This window comes from Dermochelys coriacea, chromosome 4 (assembly GCF_009764565.3).
Source record: "Dermochelys coriacea isolate rDerCor1 chromosome 4, rDerCor1.pri.v4, whole genome shotgun sequence".
Classification (NCBI taxonomy): Eukaryota; Metazoa; Chordata; order Testudines; family Dermochelyidae; genus Dermochelys; species Dermochelys coriacea.
Genome location: NC_050071.1, coordinates 113,699,968 through 113,722,464, shown reverse-complemented (window position 1 = coordinate 113,722,464; position 22,497 = coordinate 113,699,968). Strand labels below are relative to the sequence as shown.

The 22,497-nt window shown below is 40.3% G+C and overlaps 2 protein-coding genes across 10 annotated transcripts in view; one reads left to right on the top strand and one right to left on the bottom strand.

The window, feature by feature from the left end:
- Nucleotides 1–9,889, top strand: part of NCAPG (non-SMC condensin I complex subunit G) — a 42,402-nt gene extending 32,513 nt beyond the window's left edge. For all 4 annotated transcript variants that reach the window (XM_038400473.2, XM_038400474.2, XM_038400475.2 and 1 more), the window contains 4 exons: nucleotides 4,546–4,690; nucleotides 6,972–7,064; nucleotides 8,516–8,594; nucleotides 9,523–9,889. In XM_038400473.2, coding sequence (XP_038256401.1) covers nucleotides 4,546–4,690; nucleotides 6,972–7,064; nucleotides 8,516–8,594; nucleotides 9,523–9,649 — 444 coding nt within the window. In that variant the 3' untranslated portion in view covers nucleotides 9,650–9,889. The remainder of the gene's footprint in view (nucleotides 1–4,545; nucleotides 4,691–6,971; nucleotides 7,065–8,515; nucleotides 8,595–9,522) is intronic.
- A 594-nt stretch (nucleotides 9,890–10,483) lies between these two features.
- LCORL (ligand dependent nuclear receptor corepressor like) overlaps nucleotides 10,484–22,497 on the bottom strand; it is a 182,265-nt gene continuing 170,251 nt past the window's right edge. For 4 of the 6 annotated variants that reach the window (XM_043514092.1, XM_038400484.2, XM_043514093.1 and 1 more), the window contains one exon: nucleotides 10,484–11,396. In XM_043514092.1, coding sequence (XP_043370027.1) covers nucleotides 11,392–11,396 — 5 coding nt within the window. In that variant the 3' untranslated portion in view covers nucleotides 10,484–11,391. Of the gene's footprint in view, nucleotides 11,397–16,718; nucleotides 18,324–22,497 lie in introns of those variants that run through there. The other 2 variants (XM_043514089.1, XM_043514090.1) reach the window with 1 other exon arrangement.

Below are 22,497 nucleotides of genomic sequence, written 5' to 3'. Positions count from 1 at the left end.
GCGCTCTCCAATTTGTCCACATCCTTTCTGTAGTGGGGGGCCCAAAACTGGACGCAATATTCCAGATGTGGCCTCACCAGTGCCAAATAGAGGGGAATAAACACTTCCCTGGATCTGCTAGCGATGCTCCTACTAATGCAACCCAGTATGCGGTTAGCCTTCTTGGCAATAAGGACACATTATTGACTCATATCCAGCTTTTTGTTCACTGTAATCCCTAGGTCCTTTTCTGCAGAACTGCCGCTTAGCCAGTCGGTCTCCCGCCTGTAGCAGTGCATGGGATTCTTCCATCTGAAGTGCAGGAGTCTGCACTTGTCCTTGTTGAACCTCATCAGATTTCTTTTAGCCCAATCATCCAGTTTGTCTAGGTCACTGGCCCCTATCCCTACCCTCCAGTACATCTACCTCTCCCCCCAGCTTAGTGTCATCCGTGAACTTGCTGAGGATGCAATCCATCCCATCATCCAGATCATTAGTGAAGATGTTGAACAAAACTGGCCCCAGGACAGACCCCTGGGGCATTCTGCTTGATACTGGCTGCCAACTAGACATGGAGCCATTAATCGCTACCCGTTGAGCCTGATGATCTAGCCAGCTTTCTATCAACCTTATAGTCCATTCATCCAATCCATACTTTTTTAACTTGCTGGCAAGAATACTGTGGGAGACCGTATCAAAAGCTTTGCTAAAGTCAAAATATATCACACCCACCACTTTCCCCATATCCACAGAGCCAGTTATCTCATCATAGGATGCAATGAGGTTGGTTAGGCATGATTTGCCCTTGGTGAATCCATGTTGACTGTTCCTGATCACCTTCCTCTCCTCCAAGTGCTTCAAAATGGATTCCTTGAGGACTTTCTCCATGTTTTTTCCAGGTACTGAAGTAAGGCTGACCTGTCTGTAGTTCCCCAGATTCTCCTTCTTCCCTTTTTTAAAGGCACCATGTTTGCCTTTTTCCAATTGTCTGAGACCTTGAGTTTTCAAAGATAATGGCCAATAGCTCTGCAATCACACCAGCCAACTCCCTCAGCATCCTTGGATGAATTAGATCCGGCCCCAAGAACTTGTGCATGTCCATCTTTTCTAAATAGTCCTTAACATGTTGTTTCACCACTGAGGGCTGCTCACCTCCCCATACTGCGCTCCCTAGTGCAGCAGTCTGGCAGCTGACTTTGTCTGTGAAGACCAAGGCAAAAAAAGCATTGAGTATTTCAGCTTTTTCCACATCATCTGTCACTAGATTGACTCCCCCATTCAGTAAGGGTCCCACACTTTTCCTGACCTCCTTCTTGTTGCTAACATACCTGTAGAAACCCTTCTTGTTACCCTTCACATCCCTTGCTAGCTGCAACTCCAATTGTGCTTTGGCCTTACTGAGTACACCCTGCATGCTCGAGCAATATTTTTATACTCCTCCCTTGTCATCTGTCCAAGTTTCCACTTCTTGTAAGCTTCCTTTTTGTGTTTAAGCTCACCAAAGGTTTATCTGTTAAGCTAAGCTAATTGCCTGCCATATTTGCTATTCTTTCTGCGCATCAGGATGGTTTGTTCCTGCACACTCAATAAGGCTTCTTTAAAATACAGCCAGCTCTCCTGGACTCCTTTCCCCCTCATGTTATTCTCCCAGGGGATCCTGCCCATCAGTGCCCTGAGGGAGTAAAAGTCTGCTTTTCTCAAGTCCAGGGTCCATATTCTGCTGCTCTCCTTTCTTCCTTTTGTCAGGATCCTGAACTCCACCATCTCATGGTCACTGCTGCTCAGGTTGCCACCCATTTCTACTTCTCCTACCAATTCTTTCCTGTTTGTGAACAGCAGGTCAAGAGGAGCACAGCCCCTAGTTGGTTCCAGCTACTGCTGTTAACCAAATCTCAGTATTTCCAGCTGAATGTAGAGTTGGACCTTACCTTTATTCAGTCCTTCCACAGCTAAATGCTTATGTGCATGCTTAGCATTAGGTCTCTTAGGCAGTGGGGAAAGAGTATGGTTTGAGCTGAGATGGAGAGGTATTGGAAGGCTGCTACAGATGGCTAAAAGAATAGCAGAGAAAACTTGCATCAACCAGGTCAGATGGAATGGAGGGATAGAAGAATACAGTGCTATACATGCAGAAGAGTTGAGAGGGACACAAGGTCAATAAGTTCATACCTGGATTTAACAAAGGTTGTAATTTTGAACTCAGTTCTGAAGTGAATGTGGAGCCTATGGATTCTTTTAAGGATGTGTCCTGAGGGGGGTTGGGGTGGGGGTGTGTGAGAGAGAGTGTGTAGGGCAATAACTTCTGCATGCGCTGGAATCTACAGAGCTTCGACTGTTTATCTGATTCTTGTCTATTGATTTAAAGCTAGTTGTAGTGGTCCTGGTAGTTTTAATTCTAACATACAGTTTAAGCATAGTTTGACAAGCGTAGTAAGAAATGACATTCTTCCATGTTTAGCATGGCATAAAAATGAAATATCTAACCTAATGTGCTGAATTATTTTAGGGCGCCAACAAAGTGCATTTCAGGCACTTATACCAAGTAATGAGAACTAATTTGCCGCCTTTGAGTGGTGTTTGGACTATTGTGGTATTACACTATTACCTGTGTGTTATGGGGTGGGAGGGCCCTTTTAAGGGATGTGGGATGGCCCAACTTTTTGCCCTGAGGGCCACATCTGGCTATGGAAATTGCATGGGGGGGCCATGAATGCTCATGAAACTGGGGTGCATGAGGGGGTGAGGGCTCTGGCTAGGGGTGTGGGGTCTGAGGTGAGGCCAGAAATGAATTCAGGGTGTGGGAAGGGGCTCTAGGCTGGGGCAGGGATTTGGGGGGTGTGTGTGTTTGTTTGTGTGTGAGGGCTCCAGCTGGGGGTGCAGGCTCTGGGGTGGGGTTGAGGGTGCTCCGAGGTGGGACCGAGGGGTTTGGAGGGCAGGAGGGGAATCAGGGCAGGGTCTGGGCGGCACTTACCCCAAGCAGCTCCCAGAAGCAGTGGCATGTCCCCCATCCATCTCCTACGTGGCAAGTGGTTCTGCCTGCTGTCCTGTCCGCAGGCACCATCCCTGCAGCTCCCATTGGCTGTGATTCCCAGCCAATGGGAGCTGCGGGGGAGGCTCTTGGGTCGGGGGCGATGTGCAGAGCCCCCTGGCTGCCCCTACGTGTGGGAGCTGGAGAGGGGACATGCCACCGCTTCCAGAAGCTGCACAGAGCTGGGCAAGCCCTTAATCCCACTTCCTGGTTGGAGCACTGGAGCGGGCCAAGCCCCGGATCCTGCTCCCTGGTGGGAGCTGAAGGGCTAGATTAAAATGTCTGAAGGGCCGGATGCGGCCCCTGGGCCGTAGTTTGCCCACCCCTGGCTTAGCCCTACCTGTTACTAACTAGCTGCCTTCCAGGTAGGGGGTTTGAGGCCAGGGCTTAGGTGATAGCCAGTAGGTCACCTGGTCCTTGGATAAAAGGCCAGCAAGCAGGAAGTCTTTTCCAGAAGACCATGATCAGGGAATGGTGTGGGAGGGGCTCTCTGCACCAGCTAGGTGGAAGATCTAGCTGGAGATATCTGCTGTGGGCTGTGGCAGAAGCCTTTTGAGGAAGAGGCTTTAGGAAGGGCTAGGCATCAGGACCTGGTTTATCTGTTTTTGTTTTGAGTTGGACTGTTTGGATTTTGAAAAATAAACCCTGGAAGAAAAGGGACTGCCATTCTGTTGCTGTTGGCAGCTTTATTTGACACACTGGTTGGTGAGTTGGCCCCCTTCTTATACCACAGTACAGCAAATTGATGGAACCTTCTGGAAGCCCTGCCCATTGTGATCCCTGTACTTCTTCCTACCCCTAAAGCTCTAAATGTTCCAAAGGTGAGGGTATAAAAGGGGCTAGGGTGCCCAGCTGCCTCATTTCCTTCCAACACAGGTTATATGCAGACCTGGAACCTTTACTTGGTCTTAATAGCAGAAAACATTTATACTCTTAGTACCTTGTACATTGTAGTTTTTACCAAATAAATTGGGTATTTTAGGTTGGAGCTCTCATATGGTCACGGAGCTGTGACGGGATTCAAAATGGTCCAGGCCTTTATATGGTCTCTGAAATGTTCAGAGCAACACAGATGCCTCAACAGGCATTGCTTTCAAAGGTTCCAACGGCTTGCTACACTGCAGATATACCTTCCAATAGTGTGAATGGGCAGGGACTCATCTTGAAGAATTCAGATGATTGATCAATAGCCTTCCTTTTATTTCGGCCACTAATTCTAAAATGAAGAAAGGATTAATGCTGCTGACCTAAATAGTCTTTTTATTCTTGATCTAAATTGCTACGTAACGACCTTGGTTTTTAAACTGATCCACCCTGTTGTTTCCTAAATAATTCACCTTGTGTGTTAGTATCCATAACTTAGAGTGTTTTATCTCCATACAAAATATGGTACTAGTTGCATTTACTATAGTGAGGGGTACCTGATTCTCAGATATAGAAATACCTGCATTTTGTGGATAATCCTATATTAGAAGATATGTAGAAACTGAGCTGTTGCAGAATTAAGCAATATTAATATGAAACGTTTCTACCCACAGAAGGTCAAAGATAAGTTGTGTCAAAGAGCGATTGAGAAATTCAAGATGAATTTAAGCAAAGGAAATTATTTCAACAAAGAGCGCTCAGAAGTAGAACAGGAAACTGGCACCACAACATCTGAGCATGTTAATCCAAATGAGGAAGGTAATGTACTGAAAGTATGGCTAACAGGAGAGTAAATGAGTCCCTGAATGCAGGGGGGGGTGTGTGTGTGTGTGTGTGTGTATATGTGTATATATATATATATATATATATATGTGTATTTTTTACATAGAAGCATAAAGGTTTTCTCTTTACTACGAAAAGTTTTAAAGTAAGAAAAATATAAGTTGTAAATTGTACATTCTTACCCTTTTGAAAAGGTATTGCAATGTTGGACTATTCTACCTGTTGATTGTTTTTTCCTAGCTTTTTACTAGTTTCTCTGCTGTTTTTCCCTTTCATTTTCCATATTCCTCTTGTGTAAGTATTGCCACACATTTCTCCATCGATTCTCTCCACGGTCTATACACAAATAAATGTTACACTAACCAGATGGGCTTTCTTCAGCAGATTTTGATAGTCACTTATCTCGTGAATACTCGTGTCTACTAACTAGCCTGGAAATCTACTGAGTTTAAAAGTTTTCACTAGTTTTCAAGTTCTTCTTTCCTTTTCTTGCTTGTTGGGCTTGAGTTCTTTTCATATCTGCAGTTTTTCTCAAAAGAGATTTCTTATGTTTTTCAGACTCATTTTTATTGTAGTGAAATACTAGTCGTGATGTTTCTTCTCAGTGTTAGCTTATGCATCTGGAGCTAGACTTTGCACTTCTAGTTGTGCAGCAAGAAGCTACCCATCCTTTGTACCATTAAGGCAGCAGGGGACCACTTGCAGTTCCTGTGTTATCAGTAACTCAGATCTGTTAGCCCCCCTTTGGACAAGGAGTCTAGAAATCCTTCCAGGAACCTGTCTTGATCAGTTTCCTATCTTAAATAGCTAAGCAAATGTCTTAAGCTGACTTGAAGACCACTCAGTTGGCTCTTCCTTTCTGCTTCTTTTAGTGGCTTACTTCAGGGCCTGAATTCCATAATTTCAGAGTACTAAGCTCCAGGAGTTCCTGGACCTCCTTAGTCCAGGTTAAAAACCAGACGAAGGTTTTTAAACCATCAGAGGAGTGAAGTTTTGGAATAGCCTTCCAAGGGAAGCAGTGGGGGCAAAAGATCTATCTGGCTTTAAGATTCTACTCGATAAGTTTATGGAGGAGATGGTATGATGGGATAATGGGATTTTGGTAAGTAATTGATCTTTAAATATTCAGGGTAAATAGGCCAAATCCCCTGAGATGGGATATTAGATGGATGGGATCTGAGTTACTATAGAAAATTCTTTCCTGGGTATCTGGCTGGTGAATCTTGCCCATATGCTCAGGGTTTAGCTGATTGCCATATTTGGGGTCGGGAAGGAATTTTCCTCCAGGGCAGATTGGAGAGGCCGTGGAGGTTTTTCGCCTTCCTCTGTAGCATGGGGCATGGTTGACTTGAGGGAGGCTTCTCTGCTCCTTGAAGTCTTTGAACCATGATTTAAGGACTTCAATAGCTCAGACATGGGTGAGGTTTTTCATAGGAGTGGGTGGGTGAGATTCTGTGGCCTGCGCTGTGCAGGAGGTCGGACTAGATGATCAGAATGGTCCCTTCTGACCTTAGTATCTATGAATCTAGGAGTCATAGCTCAGTGGGGCTGATAGACTAAAATAAATTTAATTCAGACATGAGTCACAAAATATGTATAACAATTTCAGCTGTTTTCATCTTTGCATATTCATTGTACGGGGAGCTGGTAGTGACTCGTTGGTTTAGGTTGTACGCCCTCCCACTCCTCCCCGCCTCCCTCCTCCAGCTGTGGGATAACAGCCTTTGCCTGCTGTTGGCTTATAGTTCTTTTTCTTTCCAGTGTGAAGTTCCCACAAAGAGGAATGGAGAGTCTGCATTTCAGTACATATTTTCTTGCAGAGAGAGCTCTTGCATCCTGTAAAGCAGTGGTTCTGAAATTGTGGGGTGTGCCCCCCTAGGGGTACAGAGGAATATTTAGGGGGGTGCGGGACTGTGGCCAGCCCGCACAAGAGGGCAGGAAGAGTGCCATGCCCCCCAACCCAGCTCTGCTTTGAGCCCAAGCTCTGCTCCTGAGGAAGCCTTGGCTGTGCAGTAATTGGAGGGATGAGGGGGGTAGACAGATTCCATTACTGGTAAGGAGGGACGTGACTGGAAAAGTTTGAGCATCACTCCTGTAAAGAAAACCACACTTTGCAATGGTTGCTAGTGTTTGTTCCTATTTTTTCTGAATTAAAAATGACTGCATTTTTAAAAAATGACAGCAGAGGTTTGTTTAGTTTATTTTCAGCATTGTTATGTAAAGATCACATCTGTTATGATTGGCATCTGTTACACAGAAAAGAATAAAGAAGCTGCTCAAAGTCCTGTTAATGAACATAAAGATAATGCACCTACAAAGCAGAAATCTACAAGAAGCAAAGCTAATAGAGGTATGAGCTGACTTTTAACAGCTACAAATATTTTTTTTAATTTAAAGTAAGCCCTAGAAGAATTGTAGCATAAACATGTTTATGTTGCTTTAAAGCCTTTGATTTTTAAAAAATAAATAAAACATCTCTGACAGTTTATGAAACAGTTCTTGTCACTATAACACCTTATGTGGTTACTTTACACAGACTAAAGCAGTGTCGAGTTATCTGTAAAAAGTTGGAACTGTGGTTATGAAACGAAACTTCTGCTTCTACTTGATATTCTGTGTGTGCAAATAACGTTCGTGTCAAATACACATTGCACTGTTTGTTACTGCGAGGTGAATTGTAAATTCTATCATTGGACGCCTGACTTTAAAATCTTTGAATGATTAGTAGGTGTTTAAAAAGTTGGGATAGAGGAGAAGAAAACGTTAACTGGTTTTAGATCCCTCATTCAACAGGTGAGAAGCAAGGGGATGTATTAACACATTTTATGGCACATTAGAGCAGTATAAGGAGAGGAGAATGTATGTGATTTGAAGCAAGACACAAAAGCTGAGCTCTGAGTTTGGAAACCATAGAGCTAGCTTCCACAGAGAGCCAAAAGAAAAGTGCCAGAACCTCCACTTTCTCTGGCCCTAAGTCGCATCACATTACTGCCTGCAAAGATATTAACGTGCCCCGCTTGTCCAGTCTAAATATTCGGCATGGAGATGAGATAGCAAGGACTGTTCAGTCATTTTGACTTTGAGTTGCCAATGAGAAACTGGCTTCCTACTTCCTTTTATTATAGTCTAACTAATAGAGCCCAATAAGTATTGTATGTAAACAAATAAGGCATTTTAAGAGGGTGATGTGTGTGCTTCTTCATGGTTTATCAATCTTCTGTAGTCAGGGCCCTGTGGTCTGTCTGTGGTTCTCAACCAGGGGTACACGTACCCTGGGGGTACGCAGAGGTCTTCGAGGGTGTACATCAACTCATCTCGATATTTGCCTAGTTTTACAACAGGCTACATAAAATGCATTAGTGAAATCAGTACAAACTAAAATTTCATACAATGATTTGTTTATACTGCTCTTACTATACACTGAAATGTAAGTACAATATTTATATTCTAGTTGATTTGATTTATATAGTAAAAATGAGAAAGTAATCAACTTTTCAGCAATATTGTGCTGTAACACTGTTGTATTTTTATGTCTGATTTTTGTATGCAAGTAGTTTTTAGGTGAGATGTAACTTGAGTCTGATTTGTCTTGCAGACCCCTCTGAAAGGGGTAGGGTAGTTGGGAAAGGTTGAGAGTCACTGGTGTAAGGAACTACCCATGTGTGGTGAGGGAAATTTGTTTAGGAAGAATAGTATTGAAGAAATGAAAAGTCTCTAGGAGTTCTAAGATGTGAAGGTTGTTTGAACAAAAGGCACATTGTCATTGTTCTGGTGATGAGTAACTTTAAATTTGTGTTTTAGGGCAGAAAAAAGTAAACACAGAGGCTAGGTCTGTGAACACAAGAAGAAATCGTAAAATGGTAGTGTCTGACAATGAAAGGTAAACAGTCTTGTGAAATGAATACACAACATCCCTCCTGCCACTCTAACTTCCTTCCTTCTTCCTCGCAAGCAAACTTAATTCAAACCCTTTCATCCATATGATCCTTCTTTTTAAAATTAGATGTTCCAAGTACAGAAGATAAACTACATGTTAACTATATATACTATAGAATTAATCCCAGACTTCTCAACAAGGGTAATAAAAAATAAGTAATTAAAAGCTGTCCATAAATGTTCAGTCTCCTTCAGAAGTACTAGTTAAGAAAAAGTAATTTCCTTCCTTTCAAGGAAATAAAACCGTTTCTTTAATATCTAGGACTTAATGCAGGTTGGATTTCTTAGCTTTAATTCTTTTCCAGTATATCTTCCAGTTTTGTTCTTGTGTAACAGCTATTTAGGGAAGGGTTTGTAAAGTTACCTCTGCTACACTAATTGCTACTATCTTGTTGCTATTATTCAGTTTTTTAATTTGTAAATTGATAAAACTTTAGAAATCAACATTTGGAAAAAAAATAATTGAACGCCATTTACTTCACCCCATTATGCAATGCTGTTATCTTAACACTAACTGTGGACCCACATCTGCTTATGATCAAGCACATGACCCATTAACTTCAATATGATCAGGCCCTTTAATTTGTCTAGACAATTTGTTTTAGGTTGATAGCCCCTAAAAGCTAATCTTGCTGCTTTCCACACACTTTAACTAACTACTAACCTTAGGTTATCCCTTTGTGGTGGTCACTATTCTAATTGATAGATATATATATATATACAGCTATTTAAAAATAAACTTACAACCTATATCCAGTGCAGTGTTTACAATAAAAAATGTAGTTTATTATTCAGTGGTTTCAAGGCAGTGCATTTGCATTTAAATTTGCTTACAACTTTTTTGTGGCTATTTTGAAACCTTTTATGTTTAGTGGTGATGAAGTTCCAGAACCAGTTACATTGCCAAGTTCAAGACCTTCAAGACGAACAAAAACAGCAGCACTTGAGAAAACTCGAATGAATCTCTCAAAGCTTTTGAATGCAGAAGCAGATGATTGAAGATAAGCAAGCAAGAAAAGTGTCCTTTATGGAAGCCAGCTCTTCACAACAGACTTACAAAAATAAGCTTTGTTTTACTGTCAATCCAGTTTTTTTTAAATCTTTCTATAGTTGTAAAAACATGAAGTTCCCAGGAACTTTACAATATTTTAAATTAGGGTTAATTTTGACAAGCACTCCCTAGTTAAATGCATATTTTCTGTTTGTGTAATAAAAGTATAAAGTCTGTCTTAAACCTGATTTGTGGCTTTTAGTCTTCTTGATAAAGCACCTTAACACAACAGCACTTTCCATCTGAAGATTTAAGTCTTATTAGCAGCATTGAGAATTACCTTTTGAATTTTCAAGCTAGCTGTTATTTTTGGTTGTGTTTACAGTTACTGGTGTATGGCATGGTGTGTGGGTTCTTGAAGGCAGTACATCTTAATGGACTTATTCTCATTATTGGCTTGTCTGTATTGCAGTGTGAGGTGGGGGGACCTGGTTGCTTTATGGTTCCAGTTTAACCATTGAATCATCGAAGGACACTTCTTCCAGGCTACTGACTCTCTTGGCTCTATATTATCAAGGATGGAGAACTGAGTGAAAGAATCTTTGCTCTGTCCATAAAATAAGTGCATCGATAAAAGGGAAATGTGCAGTATAGGTTTCTTCTATCAATACACTTTTTATTAGACATGTCAAATAACCATATCTGAGGCTATGTTTTAGGCTTGATAAAAACGTCTATTAGGTAATGAAAATGGAAACATTTACATCTGCTTAAGAGGTATATTCCTTGACTGTTGAAGTGTGAAATTAATTCTAAAATGCAATAAAGCAATTAACTGGAAATGTGTTTACATCCATTTTAATTGGTGACAGGCAAATTCATAGAAACAAAACAAAATAGACCACTTATCAGAAACATCAATAAAAAAAAAGTGCAGATACAAGTTTGTTGAATGACAATCTTTCAAGAGATTTCTCCTGCAAGGCTGGTCTCTCTTTTAGACTACAGTTCTTAAATATTCACACATTTTCTCAGGATAAGTGAAAATAAACCCCACCCGCAACCCCCTAGAAAAGGAAAACATACTGTGCAATCTGATTGTTCTGTAAATTTTGAACATTTATGAATGAGATTTTATACATCTTTGCCACATCTTTTTACTGCTTTGCTTCGAGGTAGTCAGTCTCCACCTGGTACAGAATTGTTTCTGAATCATTGCCATAAATCTTTACAGTTAGTGACCCATGTCACAAAATATATTAACTTTTGTGCACAAAAATAAAACTGGGATAATATATAATTAAACTTAAAAGAACATAAGCCCCTCCCCTCCATGAAATACTATTAAAAGGGAAACGTCTGATATGAGATTTGTACTGCAAAATTCCATAATGGTCAAATGCAAACCTTCATGTAAAAAACATAGGAGTACATCAAAATGAATAATGCTACTGATTTTAATATAAAGTCAAATCACAAGAGATCATTTCAAGATCAATTTAATAAATGCTTATGATTCAGCAGGAGAAAAACAACAATGTACAAAATAATAGTGCAAGAATAGCTGCAATCTATTTGTTCTCATCACTTTTGAGATTTTGGTTAAAAACTTTACAGCTGGCAAGAGATACTGTTGCAAAATTCAGATTCCACTCAGTGGGCTGATTAAGGCACTTCTTTACGGACTTCAAAGGTTGAGTTGCTGTGTTCATGTCAAATACATTCTGCTTCTCAGAGACTTTCACTTGTATCAGGCTGGGGGAGGGGGAAAAGGAGATAAAAGAACTTTAGTGTATTGTTTTTCATCCAAACCAGGCACATCACCATGCGTGAGAGGTGGAGAGGGCACTTTTTTGGGGGGGGGGCTACCTCAAGCCCACCTAGAGGTACCAACTGGGAGTGGAGCACTGCTGGGGCTCTGCACAACATCTAGGAACACTCAGGGTTTTCCTCACTGTAAGATTAATTCAAATTATAACTGAAGCATTGTCCCCAGCTCAAGTCCTGTCCTCACAGATCCTTAATGCAAGTGTTGTGGTGCTTTAAAATGGAGTTGGCTGGTGCATCGAGGCTATTAGGCTACAGCTCAAATTAGCACAACTCATCAGCTGCTCCTCCGTTGGTTGGTGCACTTTCTGTGCTCTGCGGTATTGCCAGGTTAGCCTCTCTTGAGTGAGCATGAGAGGTGTTAACCGCAGTCAATCTGTAGCCTCAGTCCCCATCCCAAAGTTTACTGTGTAAAAGTAGTCTGCTTATTGCTATGTTAATCTAGTTTCAGAGTAGCAGCTATGTTAGTCTGTATTCGCAAAAAGAAAAGGAGTACTTGTGGCACCTTAGAGACTAACAAATTTAGTTTGTATTTACAATAGAGACACTACGGATGGTTATAAGATTTCCCTGGGTGGCTGGTTTTTGTTTTTTATCCTGACCAAAAAAAGCACTGAAATCAGGCTGCAGCCTATAATTTGTTCAATGCAAAAACCACCTCAGTGCAAGGTAGTGTGCATTCAAAAGTCAACAGGAAACAGTCTCTAGAAAAAAGAAAAGGAGTACTTGTGGCACCTTAGAGACTAACAAATTTAAAATTGACAGATTTCCACTCTATACGGCTAAATTCAGTGCCTTGCATAATCACAGGTTTCAGAGTAGCAGCCGTGTTAGTCTGTATTCGCAAAAAGAAAAGGAGTACTTGTGGCACCTTAAAGACTAACAAATTTATAATAATAAATAAATAAATAAATTTGTTAGTCTCTAAGGTGCCACAAGTACTCCTTTTCTTTTTGCGAATACAGACTAACACGGCTGCTACTCTGAAACCAGTCTCTAGAAAGTAGGACAAAATTCCAAGCTAATTTCAAAGCTCTTGAAACACATTTTCTTTATCAAAGGAATAAGTATTGGAAACAGGTGCCCCAGCAACTGTAGAGTGAGATTTTCACATGTACTCCGCCCTGGTGTTCACACTGCACAACTTGTCAACATTGTTTTTTAAAGGATTCAAAAGAGAACTACAAAAATGATTCAATTTCTAGAAAGCCTGACAGTGAGAATCCAGGAAACCTCAAATCCATTTACCTGAATAAAGAGTGATACTCAGACTGAGGCTTGTGAGCTGCAAGTGTCTCTTGCAGCTCTTTGCAGCATATGCTATTAAAACACTGATTTTATTTATTAACCAATCAGCCTGATTTTACTATGTTAACTAGTTGATAAAATAATACTTTGCTGTGAGAAAATATATATTAAAAATAAATTAGACAATGAATTCATACTACTGTAGCTCTTTAATGTTGATTGCTCACTGGCATAGTCGAGTAGAAAAAGGCACAGTGCTCCAGTGGCTAGATGCTGAAGCTAATTCAATTATGGGCTTGATGCAGGAATCAGTTGTGGAAGGCACTGGGTCATGGCAGCTCTGGTCAGCACCACTGACCAGGCTGTTAAAAGTCCCATCGGTGCTGCCCAGCTAAGGCAGGCTAGTTCCTAACTGTTGCAGAAGCGTCCAGCAGCAGGTCTGGCTCCTGCGGGGGTGGGGGGGAGCCATGGGGCTCCATGCGCTGCTCCTGCCCTGAGCACCGGCTCCAAACACCCATTGTCCAGGAACCTGCAGGCAAGATCCATGCAGAGCTGCTTGCACACGTCTGCCTAGGAGCCAGACCTGCTGCTGGACATATCCGGGGTGCAGCACGGTCCATGGTATCAAGACAGGCGGGAAGCCTGCCGCTGCACCACTGACTGGGAGCTGCCAGAGGTAAGGCAGTACCCCAATCCCCAGCCCTGAGCCCCCCCCTCAAACAGCCCCTTCCTGCACCCCAAACCCCTCAGCCCCAAGACACCCTGAACTCCTCATTCCCAGCCCCACCCTGCAGCCCTCACCCCAACCCTCTTCCATAGCCCTGAGCCACTCTCCTCAGCCCCAGCTCCACTGGGTCATGGGCATCAATAGTTTTCTTCAACTGGGTCACCAGGTCAAGGGGATATGAAGTATTATATGAAATTAGACAAAGCAACATTAGTGTCAGACAGGAGATCTTTTCACTGGCCTTAACCTATGGCTTTTGAAGGTTAATGTGCATGCGTCTGCTTCTTTGAATTAGTGCTGGGCGGGTGCCACAGAAAAAAGTTGCAGGTTTTTGCTGTAGGAAATAGGGTTTTAAATAGAAGTATGTTCTCTTTACACAGGTGAGATAAGAAAGGGTGGCATTAAGTAGACGTACACATTCCATTCTCTAGCTAGAAACAGTAGTGAGAACATTCTGTACACTAGAATCTGGTGCATGTTTCTAAAGATAAGGACAGTGGCCTGTGCTTGAGTCAGATTTTTCAAAAAGCTATAAAATTTAAAAACCAATTTCTTCAACCAATATTTAGCTTGTCAAGCCTTTTCCAGTTTCAATGAACCGTAATCTTCAGAACATTCCCAGCTGTGACTTAGAAGTAGTCTACCCTATTACAGATAGAAAGCAAAAGGAGGAAGGCCCAAACCATGACTGGGATGTGCGGTCGAAATCAGAAGTTTTTATGACTGAATTCTGGTCTTAAATCACTAGCTCAGGCACCTCCCTTGTTGAAAGCAAAGCCCACATCCCACATGCAGGACCATGTACTGTACCTGCCAAATTTTAAGGAAAAGCCATTCTGAGTCAGCTGAGCATCTCACAAAAATGAAAAGGGGGGGGAAAAAACCCCCTGAAAAGTATTTTTGCATTCTGGCACTTGGAAAGTGACCCAATTTGATTATAGCCTAGTACTGTCCAGATGAGCCAATTTTGTTTATCTAATGGGGAGACATTGCTTGTATTTTTATATTGCTATGTCACCTAGGAAGCTTTTGGATGAAACTGATGACAAACAAAATCTACTTTTAATGAATAGATATTAGTGAAATGATATGAAAGCTTAATATGGGAACTAGCCAAGCATATGCTAACTAGCATTTTTCACACAGGTGGCAGGAAGACAATATTTCCTTTTTGCAAGAAGTTTTAAGGTAACAAATTTTCATTCCGAAACGCATCTTTTTGAAAAAAAAAATCATATAAATAGTTAGCAAGCACAAGCCCAGAATAGCCTGGTTATTAGGGCACCCAACAGCAATGTGGGTGACCCACGTTCAAGCTCATGTTTTGCCTCATTCGAAGCAGGGACTAGAACCTGCCGAGTCTGTCTAGCTATTTATTCTTACACCAGAGAAACACTCCTGGGGAAACCAATGTTTCCATGAACACTGCAGATCAGACTAAAAGAGTGGTGCCTAGTCACTTTTTAAAGCTTTGTATCTTGTTCGGGTTTCTGGCTTAGGAGAGACAAGAATTAGTTTTCTAAAAAACAAGGAGCTAAGAATCAGCTGAAGCTTGCAATTTAGTACAACTCTAGGAAAGTGATTTTCTTTATCTAGGCCCATTCATAATAGCTATCACTGCTTTTTAACAGGTATTTTAAAGCAGAAATAGCAAGTAAGTGTGTGTGTGTGTGTATCTATATAAAAAATGTGTGTGTATGTATGTATAGTAGGGCTGTCAATCAATCGCACTTAACTCACACGATTAACTCAAAAAATTAACTGCGATTAAAAAAATTGTGATTAATCACACTGTTAAACAATAAAATACCACTTGAAATTTATTAATTTTTGGATTGTCTTCTACATTTTCAAATATATTGATTTCTATAACAAAACAGAATACAAAGGGTATAGTGCTCACTTTACATTTTATTACAAATATTTGCACTGTAAAATAAAGGAAATATTTTTCAATTCACCTCATACAAGTAATGTAGTGCAATCTCTTTATCCTGAAAGTGTAACTTACAAATGTAGATTTTTTTTTGTTACATAACTGCACTCAAAAACAAACCAATGTAACACTTTAGCCTACAAGTCCACTCAGTCCTGCTTCTTGTTCAGCCACTTGCTAAGATAAATAAGTTTGTTTACATTTACGGGAGATATTGCTGCCTGCTTATTTACAATGTCACTTGAAAGTGAAAACAGGCATTCACATGGCACTTTTATAGCCAGTGTTGCAAGGTATTTATGTGCCAGATATGCTAAACAGTCATATGCCCTTCAGGCACCATTCCAGAGGAAATGCTTGTTAAAAAATGTGTTAAATTTGTGACTGAACCCCTTTCAGGAGAACTGTACGTCTCCTGTTGTTTTACCCACATTATGCCATATATTTCTTGTTATAGCAGTCTCGGATCATGACCCAGAACATGTTCATTTTAAGAACACTTTCATAGCAGATTTGACAAAATGCAAAGAAGTTATCAATGTGAGATTTCTAAGGATAGCTACAGCACTTGACCCAAGGTTTAAGAATCTGATGTTCCTCCCAAAATCTGAGAGGGATGAGGTGTGGAGCATGCTTTCAGATGTCTTAAAAGAGCAACACTCCAATACGGAAACTACAGAACCCAAACCACCAACAAAGAAAATCAACCTTCTGCTGGTGGCATCTTACTCAGATGATAAAATGAACATGCGTCGATCTGCACTGCTTTTGATCATTATCGAGCAGAACTCGTCGTCAGCATCGACGCATGTCTTCTGGAATGGTGGTTGACACACAAAGGGACATATGAATCTTTAGCGAATCTGGCACGTAAATATCTTGTGACACTGGCTACAACATTGCCATGCGAACACCTGTTCTCACTTTCAGGTGACATTGTAAACAAGAACCGGGCAGCATTATCACCTGCAAATGTAAACAAACTTGTTTGTTTACAAACTGTTGTAACTGTTTGTTGTAAACAAACTTGTTTGTCTGAGCAATTGACTGAACAAGAAGTAGGACTGAGTGGCCTTGCGGGCTCTAAAATTTTACATTGTTTTATTTTTGAATGCAGGTTTTTTTTTGTATGTAATTCTAATTTGTAAGTTCAACTTTCATGATAAAGATATCGCACTACAGTACTTGTATTGGGTGAACTGAAATATAGTTTTTTTTTTTTTTTACAGTGCAAACACTTGTAATCAAAAATAAATATAAAGTGAGCACTATACACTTCGTATTCTGTGTTGTAATTGAAATAAATATATTTGAAAGTGTAGAAAACACCCCAAAATATTTAAATAAACGGTATTCTATTATTGTTTAACAGTGCGATTAATCACAACTTTTTTTAATTGCTTGACAGCCCTAATTGTGTGTACACACACACACACACACACACACACACACAATAAATAATGTTTCTTTTTTCAAAGGGCATGACTAAACAAATCTTTACTCGTTTTTTTTTTACTTTATAAACAGATACTGTAAGTCCCTAACCCATTTCTTTCTACTGTATGATTGTTGTGCTGGCCAGAACAAGTCCATCATCTACCTTTAGCTCTGCCGCTCACATGGATTGACTTATCTCATAGCTACCTATGCATCAGCAAAGAACTTCTGCACCTATTAAACAGTACGCATTTTTAAAAACAAAGCTCCCTGATTATTTTGGTACATTTATTTGAAATATATTTTGAATTATGAAATTTACAATGAACACAAAAATAGAATTATTCCTAAATACCACTGTGATTATGCAGTATATTTTACAGCTAATTTTTAAAAATGTTTTGTTCTTCAAGCAAAGCTTAGTATATACAGTGCTGCATTCAAGTATGAAATGTGTTCCAAGTAACAGAAATGGCTGCATAAATGTTTCACATCTTAACTGTTCTGTTTGGTCTTTCCACATAGACACCTTTTGCTGGGAAGAGCAGAGCTGCAGATTACACCATGACCCTAACAGTGGGCCTATTCTTTTCTCCACTTCCAATGGAGTCAATTACTGGTCTGTTTATGAGAGTGGGGATTCCAGCCTCCGTGGTCTCATCTCCAGCTTTCCCTGACCCCAGGAAACCCCTCTATAGGTGCTCCACAAATACAAAACTTGGCAGTTGTGTGTGGTTGGGCCAAGGTGATCCCATCAACTCAATGGGAAATCAGGAATCATTTGCTTGCTGAACTCAGTCAGCTTTAATTTACTTGCTCTTCCGCTCTATACTCTGAGCATCCTAATGTTCTCCAAGGAGTGATAAGTAGCTCTCTCCTCAGGAAAATCCCCTAGCAGCAGCTTCTGGAACCATACTGTTGCACACCTTGGTGGGAAAGAGGGAGAGGAACCAGTGCTCAATTACAGAACATCTATATAGAGATGGCTCTGTCATCAACTGAATCTCTGAGATCTGCAAGTTCTATGTTCCTGATCCAGGGCTGGTCAAGCTCTGTCCCGCAAAAGGGACGAGTTGAAGGAAACTCTGCAAGTGAAAACTCTTAATTTCCTATTCACAATGCAAGAAAACCCTACCTAAGGAAAGATATGGCTCACTTCAGCAATCTCAGGCACACAGCATGAAACTGCAATTTAAGGAGTCTTCCTTACACACAATAGAACATTTTGCCTTACAGCAAAACCAGTAGCAATTTGCTGAATTTAAACTAGCCTGTAGAAAGACTAAGTTTCTAGTTCTGATGCAGAAGAGGTCTGTTTCAGGTGCATTAACAGTAATACATATTATGAGGGACTAGGTGATAGATGCATTCATCTTGAAAATACGTGGTTTTTGAAATTAGACTTTGGTGCTTCCGTTAAGTGGTATTTGAATTGGGGTCATGGAGTACTCAGCAGTTCTGCTTGCAAATTCTCCCAGCAAAGACAGTCCAACAGGATTAAGAGGCCCTATGAAAAAGAAGCGAGCAATTAAAAACTAGACTTTACAAATGCCTACATTTTTTAGATTTCAGTGTTTAATGGACAAAATTTGGCAAGAAAAACCCACACTAAAATGACTTAAAAATTAAAAAGCTGCTTATCCTCCTTAAAACTGTGCTGTCCCAAACCAGTCCCTGCCCTCCAGCTGTAGTAGCACTAATACTGTTGATCTCTTTATTATAAGAGACATAATTTGCTGAGAAATACAATATTTCCAAGTCAACGATTTAAAAGATTTCAAATATTCTTGGAGTGTAAAGTAACCATATCATGCTCACTCTTGCCTCTGCTTGTAACGTCTGTAATTAAAAGCCTGTTATGGCGATCAGACTATTCCTACGGCCTTTCATGACCTAAAGCAAAAGAAACAAGCATTTATAGAATTCAAAGGGTTAAATCATGGCTTTACCATAAGCCCCAAGTGGTTGCACTACCCAAGGAATTAGACTGGGAGGCAGAAGCACCAGAAAATAATGCTCCAAAAGGTTCTTGTTTTTTAGTGGTTGTGAATTGTATTCCTCAGGAGAAGCAGATGAAGTGGCACCTACAGTATGGAGACTAGAGGATTTATTATTTAAAAAAAAAAAGTCTTCTGGCTAGTTATATCCACAGAACTGCTGGGTAAATTGCAGTGTAGCAGTTTAACCCCTTACACTAGATCAGTCCTAGGCATGTACTGTGAAAAGACCGTCAGTTAAATTATAGGGGAGTTATACTGTGCGACTGACCCTAAAAATGGCATTGTGGAGTTCCCTGTTTTTGTTTGCTAATGACTTCCAAATCTAATCAGTTTACAAATAAAAATGTCTTTCTCTCACTGTAAACTCATTGTAAGGCTGTGTCTATACTAACACTGTTTTCAGCAAAACTTTTTCAGTCAGGGTTGCGATAAGACAACACCTAACCAACATAAGTTTCACTGACAAAAATGCTGATGGGGACAGCACTGTCAATGGGAGAACGTCTCCTGCCAACAGAGCTAACACAGCTTGTTGGGGTGGTTTAATTATGCCAGTGGGAGACTTCTCTCCACCAGCATAGAGCAGCTACACAGGAGACCTTACAGCAGCACAGCTGTGCCACTGTAAGGTCTGTAGTGTAGACATAGCCTTAGTCAACCTGTGTTTTTTCTGTCTGACACATCATTCAACAATAAAGAATCTGCAATTGGAAATCTGTGAACAATGCCACTGATTATGGGAGAGCTGGGATAGAATTTGGCTCCCTCTCCCAGTGTCAACAGGAAAAAAAAAAACAGGAAAAATTTAATGAGTCAGCATAAGCAGAATAAAAATTGTGTTCTACTTCAGCCAGAAGTTATGGGCTTGATAGAGAAATTACTGGATGAAATAATATGGCCCATGTTATGCAAGAAGTCAGACTAGAAGAATATAATGGTCCTTCTGGATCTAAAAAAATATTACTCTGAATATACAGAGTACTAGATGGGCTGAATAAAAAGGTGCAATTTTTTTCAGCCATTTTCCAGAGAAGAGCTGCTTTTTAACCTATGATGTTATAGAAGGTGTTTTTATGGTGCTGGCTTGGTTCACTGAATTGTGACCACAATTCATTTCAGTTATCACCTCCTTTACTTCAACTATATTTGAATCCATTAAAACTCTCGTCAAATCAAAAGTCCCCAGTATAGTAATTCCATGTAGACATCAGTTCATTCCCTTCTCAAACCCCTTCCCTCAGGATTGCTAGTGATACAATTTAATGTTTCATGGAGGCAATACGTATTTAGCATCCTTTACTGTAACCTCTTTCCCAATAACACAGGGACATTCAGCATTGATTTGAAGATTTTACGGAGGATTTCAAAAATACTGGATGGGGTCTCGTGGAACCCTAGATCATATAACAAAATATTACCTTGGACAAAAATCTCTCTTTTTACTATAAAATATAGACCACGAAATATAAATCTTTTAAATGTACAGCTACACCAGATTCAACATCTCTTCAAATATGGACAGATTACATAATGCCTGTATGTTGGCGTTAGGGCAGTCTGGGCAGAAATGTGACACATTGTTTAGTTGTATCTAAAATTGAAAATCTTTTTGTTGGAGCTTCTAAACGCAACAAAAAATTTATAAAAAACAACACGCGTTTCAATTATACTTGTCAAATGATTTCTTAATATAATACGGAGCAACTATTTTGGTAAAAGGAGGTCAGGAGTTAGACTGTAGGAGATCCACAAGAATTAGAAGCAAGTAAATGGCCCTGGAAATAGATGGCATGCATAAGGAGATGAGAGAATAGTTGGAGAAGCAATGCAAGGTCTAGGGAGGCTTTTTAAAAATAGGGGATACAAAATCAGGCTTGAAAATAGCTAAACGAGAGAAAGAGACAGAAGTTAGGAGGTGAGAATGGATGGAGCTGAGGAGACAGAATGAAGGTTTAGAGATTGACACTAAGAGAGCCATCTTACAAGACTGAAATTAAGGCTGTTGTGTGGGAGGAAATGGTGGAAAGAGTGGGCAGGGGAGAAAAAGTAGATTGGAAATCTTTTTTGTCTTGAAAAAATTGGTGAGATCTTGGATAGATGGGGGTGCTGGGAATATGGGTTAAGGACAAAGAGAGAAGAGGGGAGTTGTGGGGCATGGAAGGCGTAGGGATGTGTCAGGAAGAGATTTACTTACCAGTAACTGTTTTCTGAAAGTATACTTTGTAACAGATCAACGCTCTGTGTCCATGCTTTCAGTCTGTGACTGGCAGAATTCCTATAGGTATAAAATTCTAGGGTAGAAGGTGGCATGTTGCACCATAATGCTGGCTAACCATCAATTCTATCTTCAAGCAAAAGGTGTCAGCATAAAAGAATGCAAGCACGAATTTGCAACTTTACTGGGAAAGTGCATGAGTGAAGGTGGGTCTATTAAAATATATCATTTCAGAAATCACCACCACAATTTGCAGGAATTTTTCTCTCCATATATGTACCAACTACAATAGGTTCCCAGCTCTTAGAAACTTAAAAGCTTCAAGGATGTTCTATAAAAGACCAAGCAATTAGCCAGAGCTTTTTGCCAAGAGGAAACAGTTATATGCAGCCTTTAAGCAGTCATTACTGTTTAAATTTAAACTTCTAAGCAAAGAAACTAGAGCAGAACAACTATTTAAGAGACGTCCAGTAATCAATAAAATTTGTAGGGGCACAAGACTGGGCACTCAGCTAGACTGTGCCCCCAAACCAGACTTTTTGAGAGCGAGTCTAGACAGTAATGATTTGTAAAAGAATGCAGAAATCCTATTTCAAGCAGACTGACCTAGAGAGTCACCTCAGAACTGTGAAGTTGGAGTTTTTCAAGAATTACCATGAATAAAGCTCAGACCCCATCTTTACATTGTTCTCATGGAAATGTATTAATTCAGGCAGTGTCAAAAGGACCAAAGCTGAATGGACACTCCAAGAGTTTTAGTACACTTTAGTTTTATATAAATTTTAGGCCCCTTTAACCATTGCTGAAATTGGTATGAATAAGAAAGGAAATCTTACTGGGATAATTACCCAATTTGTAGTCTCCCTTAATAGTACAAAAATTGTAATTGTGGTCTCAAGTTTCCATTCCAGTGGTTGAACTCACTGATATCAGAATTAAGAGATTCTGGAAACTGAAATCTACAAGTCACCTAGCCGTTGAAGGGAAATCATTAGTTTAGTAATGAACACAATGAATCTCTTATTTGGGGATTTCAATGGAATGTGTTTTATGAAACAGATGACCAGAGTCTGACAGAGACTCACTAATTTCTGTGCATTAGTGGAAACCTAAAGAGCATGTAAATTACTAAGAAATGTCCTCTGTAGTTCAGATGGGAATATAGGACAATTTCCCTTGGAAATATGAATTCTGTAAGAGAATCAAGACCTTACACCTATTCTACTTAATTGCACTAAGAAATTGGTTTAACTACGGCAAAAAGGACAAAACATGATTAGGAGGTTCATACACTGGAATCTTGGTCAGGACGGTTGTTTTCACAAGAGGCCAATGCTGTGCATTGTTGTTTGTGGAATGAGATGATCCATCCAAAAGGGCCTGACTGTCCTGTCTGGTTCTCCAACTGTGATGGATGCAACCTTGTATATTGCAGCTTGAATTAATCTAAATTCATAACTTACTCT